Consider the following 11,754-nt stretch of genomic DNA (forward strand, 5'->3'; position numbering starts at 1 on the left):
AGGAAGCAGAAACACCTGATAACACACAGGGCACCATCCAGACCCCGAGATCCTGGTTCTGCCAGAGAGTTTGGCATGTTCTCTCTCTTGTGTCTTGGTGTCATGTGGAAATTTGTGTCGCCTCTCGTCGGAGACGCCTAAACATGTTCATGTTCATCTCAATCCAAAAAACATTCATCTTTAATGAGGAGGTGCCATATCTCCAGGATTTTGGAAGGAGAAGCAGTGGCTCACAATGGACGTTCCGCTTCATCCCGAAGACGGTCAGTAGGGTTGACAGTGTTCCTGAGTTCCGGTTCCAAAACCAGCGAGCGTGTTTAGGCGTACACATACTTTTGGCTCTGTTGAGTGTATCACAGCGTCGATCTGTTTCTTATCAGGCTGCCTGCGTTCCTGGAACACGCCTGATTTAGAGCTCATGGAGGAGTTCTGGAGGCGTTCTGGAGACGTTCTCTCCACACTCACCCTGCAGGAATGTGTGGAGAGTCGCTGAGATCTCCTGGACCTTCTGATCATCACCATCTCACCACAATATTTACTCTTTAAATAAAAACGTGTTGAAGCGAGATCATGTCGGGGGCCGAGTCCTTCAGTCTGTTTATTTCCATCAGATGTTGATGTTTATCTCAGTCATTAATCTCCAGGAGAACCGAGGACATGAAGTTTTCCTCTCAAACTCAAGCAGTAAACAAGGCTCAGGACTGAACCCAGTCCCATGAGGTCTTCCTCAAAGCTTTCGGATAGACCCAATTCCCTTGTGCTTTCTGGCGCCCCCTGCTTGTTGCTTCAGGTCTGTGCAACATCTATTCTGCCTCTTTCTTTGAAGGACGAGATGAATCTACGCACCATGACATACACAAATTAAAGACACAAAAGCAGCCACAGTGGAGAAAGTGGACAGGGCAGGGTTAGAGCAGAACTGAGATCTTCAAGATCTTGGAAAAAGGAAAGATATAGAACCTTTAGAACCTGCCAGTTTGACCATGTATGAGTGGAACTCGACCCGCTTCAGAAAAGGGATGTCACACCACCTGGCAATCCACTGTCACACTTCATTCCCTAACAGCTAAAAATGTGGCTCTGCAACCGGTTGGCTGGGCGCCCCCTAGCGGACACGATCAGCAGTGCAGACGGTGCAGGGCAGACAAAATCGGCCACTAGTCTGCTGGGTGGGAAAAGACGGGACTAAAAAGTGGGCAGGGTCTTCGAGGCTGTGTAAGGACCCTGGTTAGTATCCCGAGGTGCCTGTACAGAAGTGGAGGAACGTGGAGATCAGCGCGTGACTCTCCATGAGCGAGACCGACCTCACGCACCGATCCACCAAAGTACAGGGGGGATAAGAAGGGGTGTGTTAGGAGAATAGACTATTGAGTGGAAGGTCACTGGTTCAAGCCCCACCACCGCCAAGTTACCACTGTTGGGCCCTTGAGCGAGGCCCTTGATCCTTAAATACAGCTTGAGCTGTATCATAGTCACTTTGAAGAATGGAGGCTGTTATGGTGGCAAAATAGGACCAGCTCCTAATGCCGATGCTTTTAAAATCAGGCGTCTACATAGTTTTGGCTGTGTAGTTTACCAGGTTTGGACTGCGTGTTCCCGAATCCAGATCCAGCCGGCACCTTATTCTGGCAGTTGCCATGGTAACCGGCGTCTCCCGTCCTCCCGAAAGGTCGCCGCGAGGCGAGGTGATGCACGCTGTCTCGCTTCTGCATAGGCGCACAAGCATGAGGACAGGAGTAACGGAACAGAACCGGAACAGCCGAGTGCACCTGTAGCGCGCACCACCTACAGTTCAGATGTTCTGCGGCCCGGATCTGTGGCTCTCGGTCCACGCCGCGCTCACGTTTAGCTGAATGTTTGATTAAAAAAATGACCCCGCCCACGTCCACCTGCTCTCCGCCCACCTGGAAAACCTGCTCGACCTGTAAACACTCTGACCCCTCACCTCTGGAAAAAGGTGGAAATGATATGGAAATACACAATAGTATTAGACAAACATATTTGGACAACCCCACAACCCCCACCATTGCTCGTGGTTAAGGTCTGTGGGAATTTGTGCCTGTTTAGTCTGAAGGGTCAGGCGCTGATGTTAGGTCAGTAGTTAGAAAGCTTGTCCACATACTTTTGGCTATTTGGCATGAATAGGATCTACAGCTGGACAGAAGCTTGCTCACCGGTTCCAGTGCACACGCCGGGCAGGACGCCAATCCACCATCCTCCCCTACACACAGCCATTCCTGTCTGTATGTGGTCGCCCGACTGGCTGATAGCACAGCTGGGGATTCGAACCCTGGATCCCAGTAGTAGAGGGCTAGCGTAGTTTACTGCTGCACCACAAAGTGCCTTTTAATAATAATATTATCTAAATATTATTTATTTTAGCACTGTTATAGGTGATAAAATTCAACATTACTTTAGCTACATCCAGCTAGGTAGCTAAATAGCATTATGCTACGTAGGCAGTGTTGTCTAGATGAATCTAGTAAACACAGGTTAGCAATGCTAACAAGCAGCCTGAGCCTATAACCTCAAATGGTCTTAACTGGTTTGAGATGCTGTTTAGGTTCTTGCTGGTCATGTTGGGAGAACACCAGGACAACCAGTGAGACCAGAGCTTCAGCTAGCTGATGCTAATGTTTTTAGCCAGTCGATTAGCTAAATGACATGCTTTGTGTAGCGTGTATTATTAAATTTCAGGAGGATTTGTTTATTTTTTTATCGTGATGCTCTTTGGATTGGTGCCCTGTCCATGGTTGGGGGGTAGCGGGGCAGATTTTGGGACGTTTCTGTAAACAGGATAAAGTGGAAAGTGAAATGAATTCATAATTATTATTATAAAGCTTTAATTCAGCCCGTTGTTTAACATAGCTAAATAAATGTTAGATCTCTTGTTTTGTATTTAGATTTCTGACGCTGGGTGTATTTAATTGTAAACATTTGTGTTTAATCCGATCAAAATCAAATAAATAAATAAATTTGAATGTAATATCGGTTTGTTGATGTAGTTCCATGCATAACCAGCAGGGCGGAGACATTACACACATTACACACATCATTACAGCAGTGAATGAAGGATCTGTGTTACTGCTGGAATAAAGATTTAATTTCTATTAACGATTAAAATCACTCGATTAATTTTATTTGTTAAGAAATGAAATGCAATATTTCATATCTGCACATTTAAAGCTTCTAAAACAGAAGTAAAAATATAGCATCTATTTACAAAATCCTACAAATAACGTCATATTTATATCACATTATTATTGTTTATATAGATTGTTAAAGCTGATAACAGGAATGAATTGATGACTAAAATGAGTAGAAATGTGTAGATATCAGTTGTCATTATCAGTTGAATGTAAACTAACCCATTATTTTCCTAAAAAACGTCATAAATAAGATAATATTCAGATTAAACGTCACATCAACTGTACCGTATCAAAAACGCTTCTATTTAAAAATCTAATTTACACAAAACTTCACAAAAAACTTTTATAATATTAATATTTACATTTTCTTCAAAGCTTTGCAATGTCCTCGATTTTTGGTCACAAATAATAATAAAAGTATTAATATATATAAAACATAATAATAATTATTATAATGATAAAAACAATAAAAGTAACAATAATAATAATATTTTTAAAATAATAATAAAATAATAATATTTATGATTATAATACAAAGATTTAAAATAATAATTATTAACAATAATACAATTAATATTACTTATATTAATTATAATACAAATATTAATAATTATAAGAATAAAATAATATGCAATATAATAATATGCAAACAATAAATAAAAAATAATATTCTAATAAATAATAATAAAAAGTGCTACATTTCACTCAGCTCTAAACCAGCGCTCCCCAACCTTTTTTGCACCACGGACCGGTTTCATATAAGATATAATTTCACAGACTGATGGGGTTGTCAGGGATTTAAAATAGAATAATGCGGACAGTAACACCCAAAGAGTTTAGCAAATGTAATTGCTCTTGTAGCGTCTCTAATTATTTATTATTTCTGTGTGGCCCGGTAATAAATGACCCACGGACCGGTACTGGTCCGCGGCCCGGTGGTTGGGGACCACTGCTCTAAAACAACTGAAAGTGTCTTTTTTAATCATAAATTAATATGAGAACCTCAACAATATCAGTTCTGCTACATCATCTCCTCCAGTTACACAAAATAATACTTACACCTGATTCATGACAGTGATTGTACAGAGTAGAGCTAACAGTAACCAGATAAAACCACAAGATCTGCTAACACACCGACACAAACACATCGAGAGTCTGAGCGTAAAAACCTAACAGATCCCGCCATGCTAACAGCTCTCTGGGCTATAAATCAGAACGTCGAGGGTTTGTTCCCCCCTAATTTAATAACGTCTCATTTACTAATGCACTTAAAACCTGCGCCTCGTGGATGCAGCCGGCTGGGACACGCCTCTTCTGACACTTATGAAGCCGCACAGTGATGGATTCTTACAGAGAGCTTTAACATGTATGGAGAAACACGCTACACTCTCTGTGTTCCTCCACCGTTAATGCTGATAGCAGGATGCACCATCACACCTTCTCTTATTCAGACAAGATGGGACTGAGACTCAGACCCCGGGGCCACAGTGGTGGGTGAGCGTATTAGATTGCTGTCCCAAATTATTACTTTCTAAAGAAATGTGATAAATAAAACCCTCACGTGTACCTGAACCTTTCTGAATGATTTACTCTCATAATCGGGGCCGCTAATGGCAAAACTAACTCTGTCTGTGATTGGTGGAGAGTAAACGGCTGATGTGAACCCCTAAAGTTTGAGGTCAAGCCAGGACACCAGTCACTAGTAACCTCCATAAAGCTCTGAGAACTGTGATCGAAGTCCCCGGATTCTAAGGGGTGAAAATACGTAAAAGTCACAGAACTGATTTAAAACAAAAGCTGAGAGGGAAAACAAACCATGAGAATGTTAAAGATTAAAAACAACATTCATAACGTTCGTTTCCCAGGTCGGTTCCGTTCAGAAGGTGAAGGCGTAGACGACCACCACCACCATGATGTTGGCCACGGTGGCGGAGATGGCGATCCAGAGCCAGATGGCATCGCGGGAGATCCGCTGGGGCGGTTCGGGCTGATGCAGAGCCACGCTGGCGGAGGAGTTGAAGAGCGAGTGCTCGGTGCTGTAGTCGTCGTTCGGAGACGAGTCCATGAAGGCGCCCGTCATCACCGGGATCTGAGAGACAGAGAGGAACAAGAGGGGTGAGGAAAGCCATCGCACCGGGCACCTGAGCAGTGGGCATTTGGGCACCATCACACCAGGCACCTGGGCACCCAGGAACCATCACACCTGGGCACCGAGGAACCATCACACCTGGGCACCATCACACCAGGCACCTGGGCACCATTGCACTGGGCACCTGGGAACCATCACACCTGGGCACCATCACACCAGGCACCTGGGAAAGGGCTGTTCACCAGAAATTGGAAATGTGACTGGGCGCCCCCTAGCGGGCACGATCAGCAGTACAGCAGACAAAGTAGTGGACATGATGGGTCAGTAGTTAAGCTGACAGGTCAGTAGTGAAGCTGAAGGGTCAGTAGTGGACATGACGGTTCAGTAGTTAAGCTGACAGATCAGTAGTGGACGTGACGGGTCAGTAGTGGACATGACAGGTCAGTAGTGAAGCTGACGGGTCAGTAGTGGACCTGTTGGTCAGTAGATAATCCTAAAGACGTTAGAAATCCTCGTCTGACCTCGTACTGAAACATCTCTCGCTCTACCTCTCCTTTTTTTGACTCACTACCTTTAGTGAGTCACTATGGAAACTATGGAACTATGGAAACCACCATCCAATCCCATGATAATCTGATGAGAGATGCATGTGTGTTTACAGGTGTCCATAAACTTTTGGCCTCAGCTGTTACTGCACCATCAGATTCAACTGTGGAACCATAACAGTTCAAAATAAACATTTAATCTCCACCGATACTGACCGCTCCAGCACTGACCAGCACAGGAAGGGGGGGGGGGGGGGAGATCAGATTATTATATAATCTGATCTCATCAGATTATCATGGGATTGCACAGTGGTTTCCATGGTAACTACATACGAAAAGTGTGGAGCGGTCCCGAACCACGAAGGTAGTGAGTCAAAAAAATAAGGTCAGACAGGAGAAGTAGAGCGAGAGATGTTTCAGTACGAGGTCAGACAAGGATTTCTAACATCTGTAGAATTATCTACTGACCATCAGGTCTACTACTGATTCGTCACGTCTACTACTGACCCGTCACGTCCACTACTGACCCATCACATTCACTACTGACTATCAGATTTAATACTGACCATTACATTTACTACTGACCATTAGATTTACTACTGACCCGTCAGGTTCACTACTGACCCGTCACATCCACTACTGACCCGTCAGGTCCACTACTGAGCATCAGATTTACTACTGACCATCAGATTTACTACTGACCCATCAGGTTCACTACTGACCCGTCACATTCACTACTGACCATCAGATTTACTACTGACCCATCAGATTCATTACTGACCCATCAGGTTCACTACTGACTCGTCACATCCACTACTGACCATCATGTTCACTACAGACCTGTCAGGTCCACTACTGACTATCAGATTTACTACTGATCCATCAGGTAATTCACTGACCCGTCAGCTCAATCACATCTGACTATCCTGTTGTTTTTTTCCTTGGCATGAAGTGACAGTTCGGGTTTTCTTTTTGACCTTGAGGAGACCACTGTTCCATGTGAGTTTTCTGCACTTTCTCACTGTGTTAAATAAGTTAATGTCAATAACTGAGATGGTGCTTCACTGAACCCTGGCTGCTTCCCCCTCGTTACCCTGCAGATCTTAACTCATCACGTCTCCACCAGCTGAGCTCACTGAGCTCTACACAACCCGAACAGAAGCAGCGGGCACAACACCAACACCATGAAGATGTTATCAGAGCTCAGGTCTCCACTGTTCCACCGTACTGTTCCACACGGCCTGCAGGACGCTTCACTCCCAGCAGGAAGTAGAGCAGCAATAATACATGAACCTGGCATGAAGGGCTGAACCCGGGGGTGGCAGGGTGAACCGGGGGGTGAATTTTACACTCCTGTAATCACACAGCCGGGGGTCTGAGGAAGGATTTTACAGGGGTCAGGAACTCCTGGTTATAAATGTGATCAGAGTTACAGGTTACAGCAGGTCAGTAACCTGCTGGGGTTCCAGTAACAGAACTAACGATGGGTCAGGATCAGATCAGAGTAATAAATTATAATAAATTATAATCAAAATAAAACAGGAATCAGAAGATTAAACAATCAAAGTGTAAGAAACATCTCTGCAGAATAGATAATATATATATATACTGTATATATAAAATAATGTTCAGTCTATTTTTCACCTTTAACAGCAACAGTTACCACCAAGTGGCAATTACTTTTATACACAGATCATAGAGACCAACTTTTATAATAATAATAATAATAATAATAATAATAATAATAATAATAAAAACAAGTAATAATTGTCAGTTATTTAATATATTAAATAAAAATTAATAATAAATAATTAAGAATAATTTATAATGATAATAATAATTCCTTATAAAAATAATAATTAAATTAACGTATATTATATTATTAATTATTAAATAATAATAATTAATTAAGTAATTTATCATTTTTACAATAAAAATAATGAAGTTTATTATTATTATTATTTGTGTTGTTATTATTAGTATTCTAAGTTATGAAAATAATTATAATAACAATTATTAAAAGCAATAATAACAATAATGAATAATACATTAGTAATACAAAATTATACTTATTATAATTAATAATAATAAAACATAATTAATAAGTAATTACAATTATTATCAATTAAAACGGTAATTATTCTAATAAGTAATGAAAGTAGTAGTAATAATAATAATAAAAAATTACATTTAATTATTTATTATTATTATTTTGATTATTATTGTTAATATTGTTTTTATAAATAATAAATAATTATACTAATAAATCAAAATAATAATAATAATAACATGAACAACAACAATAATAATAATAATAATAATAATAATAATAATAATCTTACTTTAAAAGTTCAGGAGTAAATGATACTCATTGATTTTTACAGTCACACTTCATGTAAACGTGAATATAAATCAGAGAAGATCAAACGTATAAATAAAATATAAACGTACAGAAGGATCAGAACACGAGACGATGTTTATTACCTGTGCAGCCATGATGAAGGACAGATCCATGATGGAGTGAGAGAGTGAGGAGAGTGAGGAGAGAGTGAGGAGAAGCTCTAACAGGTTAATCTGAGATGAACGAGTGATGGACTCAGAGATCCAGTCCCACACCCGAGAGATCAAGAAGATTCAATAACCACGACGACGGAGGAGGAGGAGAACGGATCCTGCTGCCATCCTGCTCTATATCCACCCACTCTCACAGCACACCGAGCAACAAAGAGAGAGGAGGAGGGTGAGAGAGAGGGATGAGAGAGGGAGAGAGAGAGAGAGAGAGGGGGATGAGAGAGAATAAAAGTGAGAGAGCAAGGGGTGAGACAGAGAGGTGAGAGAGAGAGGGAAAGAGAAAGAGCGAGTGAGGAAGGGCAAGGGGTAATACTGTAGAAGAGAGGGGTAAGACAGGGGGGTAAAGAGGGATTAAGACAGAATGGGGAAGAGGTGAGAGGAAGAGTAAGAATGAGAGGTGAGAGAGAAAGCGTAAGGGGTAAGACAGTAGGAGAGGGGGTGAGAGAGGGGGTAAAGAGGGGTTAAGAGATTCCTCAGGTTCTCCAGGTTCCTCAGGTTGACAAAGTTCACCAGGTTCATCAGGTTCCTCAGGTTCTCCCCATTCTACAGGTTCCTCAGGTTCTCCATATTGTCCAGGTTCCTCAGGTTTCTCAGGTTTGCCAGGTTTCTCAGGTTCTCCAGGTTCCTCAGGTTCTCCACATTCTCCAGGTTCCTCAGGTTCTCCCCATTCTCCAGGTTTCTCAGGTTTGCCAGGTTTCTCAGGTTCACCAGGTCCCTCAGGTTCAACAGGTTCTTCAGGTTTCTCAGGTTCATCAGGTATACCTCAGGATTTCCAGGTTCACCAGGTTTCTCAGGTTTACAAAGTTCACCAGGTTCATCAGGTTCCTCAGGTTCATCAGGTACCTCAGGATCTCCAGGTTCACCAGGTTTCTCAGGTTCACAAAGTTCACCAGGTTCAGAAGTTTTATCAGGCTGAGAATGTGCAGAAATCTTTTTCTGTAACAGTGAAGAGCTGATGAGAGTTTATGGACTCTCCATGATGGATTATTGTGGAGGGAATTTCAGTGTCTCGGTAATAACACTCTGAGAATCAATAGTGAAAATAAAACTCTTGTTTTTGTCAGAATAACTGATCTCCTGTCAGGACGTCTGTAAGATGCAGGAGAAGAAACCTCAGCTCAGGACTGATGAAGATAAATCACTGCTTACTTTCCTGTGGAGGGACTGAGAAGATCTCAAGAATTTTCAGCTACTTCTTTAATTCACTGCGGTAGGCAAATACAATGTCTCAAACCCACAATCATCCATCCAGAACGCTCCAGAGTCCAGTGGTGTGTGCTCTTTACACCTGATGGACAAACTGATGCCACAAGAGGGCCAAGATCTAACCGCATGGAGGCCATGAGGAGTGATCAAAGACATGGAAGAAGAACCAGATCAAAGATTAAACACAGATCAAACACAGATCAAAGATTAAACACAGATCAAAGATTAAACACAGATCAAACACAGATCAAACACTGTCTCTGACTCTCTCTCTGACTCTCTCACTGTCTCTGACTCTCTCACTGACTCTCTCACTGTCTCTGACTCTCACTGTCTCTGACTCTCTCTCTGACTCTCTCACTGTCTCTGACTGTCTTTCTCTGACTGTCTCTGACTCTCTCTCTGACTGTCTCTGACTCTCTCTCTGACTCTCACTGTCTCTGACTCTCTCACTGACTCAATTCAATTTGCTTTATTGACATGACAAATTTACATATTTGTATTGTCAAAGCTTACATTAGTATATATAAATATTTGAAAAAAGAACAAGTATATACATAGAAAAAAATGGTAAGAAAATATTCAATATGTAGTAAAACAATTGTTCACACAAAAAGAGAGAAAATATTAGTGTGTGTGTGTGTGGTGGGTGTGCGATGTGTGTGGTGTGTGTGTGGTGGGTGTGCGTGGGGGTGTGTGTGCGTGGGGGTGTGTGTGTGTGGTGTGTGTGCGTGGGGGTGTGTGTGCGTGGGGGTGTGTGTGTGTGGTGTGTGTGCGTGGGGGTGTGTGTGCGTGGGGGTGTGTGTTTGGGGGGTGGGTGGGTATTTTATTTGGTGATTCACTCACTGTCCCGGGGTGTGTGACACTCCTGTACATATCTGGCTGCAGTGGAGGCTGATGGTCCCTCTCCTAATATAACGGCCGGTTTTTCACTCTCTGTCAGCGTTCTGAAGCCGCTCACCTCTCTTCCAAACTGATCAAAATATTTGTGTCTGATTGTTGTGTATTTTGGGCAGTTCAGAAGGAAGTGCACCTCTGTCTTAACCTCACCTGTCCTGCAGTGACCACACAGTCTCTCCTCTCTGGGGATCCAGGACTTTTTTAACCTGCCTCTCTCGATGGCCAGGCTGTGGTCACTCAGTCTGTATTTGGTGAGGATCCGTCTCTGCTTCGTATCTCGGACAGTGAGGAGATACGTGGCCAGGTTGCATTCATGTTTTAGGGTCAGATAGCAGTTCAGTCTGTTTTGGGATTGAGTTTGGGTTGTCCAATGTTCCAGATAAGTGTTTTTGAGGTGTTTGATAATTTGGGTGATTCTGATTGGTGTTTGGGAAGCAGTGCTGGTCAGAGAGTTAGGGTTGTTAGGGGTCAGTGTGTTGGTCAGTCTCTGGACCAGCTGACACAGGGGACTCTTTTCAGGGTAGAGCTCTTGGGATAGGAGTGCCTGAAACTGCAGGCTTGTTGTGGGACTGGATTTTAGGTGCATCCAGAATTTAAGGGCTCTTTTTTTAATATTAATAATTAATGGGTATCGGCCTAATTCAGCCCTGCATGCGTTGGTTGGGGTTTTTCTCTGTACATGTAAAATCATTCTGCAGAATTCTGCATGCAGGACTTCAGTGGGATGCTTGTCCCATCTAGTGTAGTCATGATGACTGAGTGGACCCCATACTTCACTACCGTATAGCGCAATGGGCAGGATTATACTATCAAAGATCTTTAACCAGATTCTAATTGGGATGTCGATCTTAATGAATTTGTTTTTAATTGAATAGAGGGCTCTGCAGGCCTTCTGTTTCAGTGCATCCACTGCCAGACCGAAGCCTCCTGAGGCGCTGATTTTGAGCCCCAGGTAATCATAAGAAAGGGTGTGGTCTAGGGCGGTGTCTCCTAGATTGAAAGTGTACCTGCTCTCCTGAGATCTGGCTTTCTTTTGGAAGATCATGATTTTAGATTTATCAGGATTTACTGTCAGGGCCCAGGTCTGACAGAACTTCTCCAGCAGATCCAGATGCTGCTGAAGCCCCTTTTCTGTGGGCGACAGCAGCACCAGGTCATCCGCATAGAGAAGAAATGTAACTTCCGTTTTATTTAGTGTCAGGCCGGAATTTGCAGATCGCTCCAATAACACCGCTAAATCATTGATATAGATATTAAATAGAGTAGGAGACAAGCTGCAACCCTGCCTGACACC

At 42.6% G+C, this 11,754-nt stretch overlaps 1 protein-coding gene across 1 annotated transcript; it reads right to left on the bottom strand.

Moving 5' to 3' along the window:
- Positions 1 to 3,801: 3,801 nt before the first annotated feature.
- Positions 3,802 to 8,516, bottom strand: LOC134320922 (uncharacterized protein C14orf132). The gene is made up of 2 exons (XM_063002561.1): positions 8,268 to 8,516; positions 3,802 to 5,238 (listed from the first exon to the last, which is right to left on the bottom strand). The coding sequence occupies exons 1-2, from the start codon at positions 8,295 to 8,297 to the stop codon at positions 5,026 to 5,028; spliced, it is 243 nt and encodes an 80-aa protein (XP_062858631.1). The 5' UTR covers positions 8,298 to 8,516; the 3' UTR covers positions 3,802 to 5,025.
- Positions 8,517 to 11,754: the final 3,238 nt, after the last annotated feature.

This window comes from Trichomycterus rosablanca, chromosome 9 (assembly GCF_030014385.1).
Source record: "Trichomycterus rosablanca isolate fTriRos1 chromosome 9, fTriRos1.hap1, whole genome shotgun sequence".
NCBI lineage: Eukaryota > Metazoa > Chordata > Actinopteri > Siluriformes > Trichomycteridae > Trichomycterus > Trichomycterus rosablanca.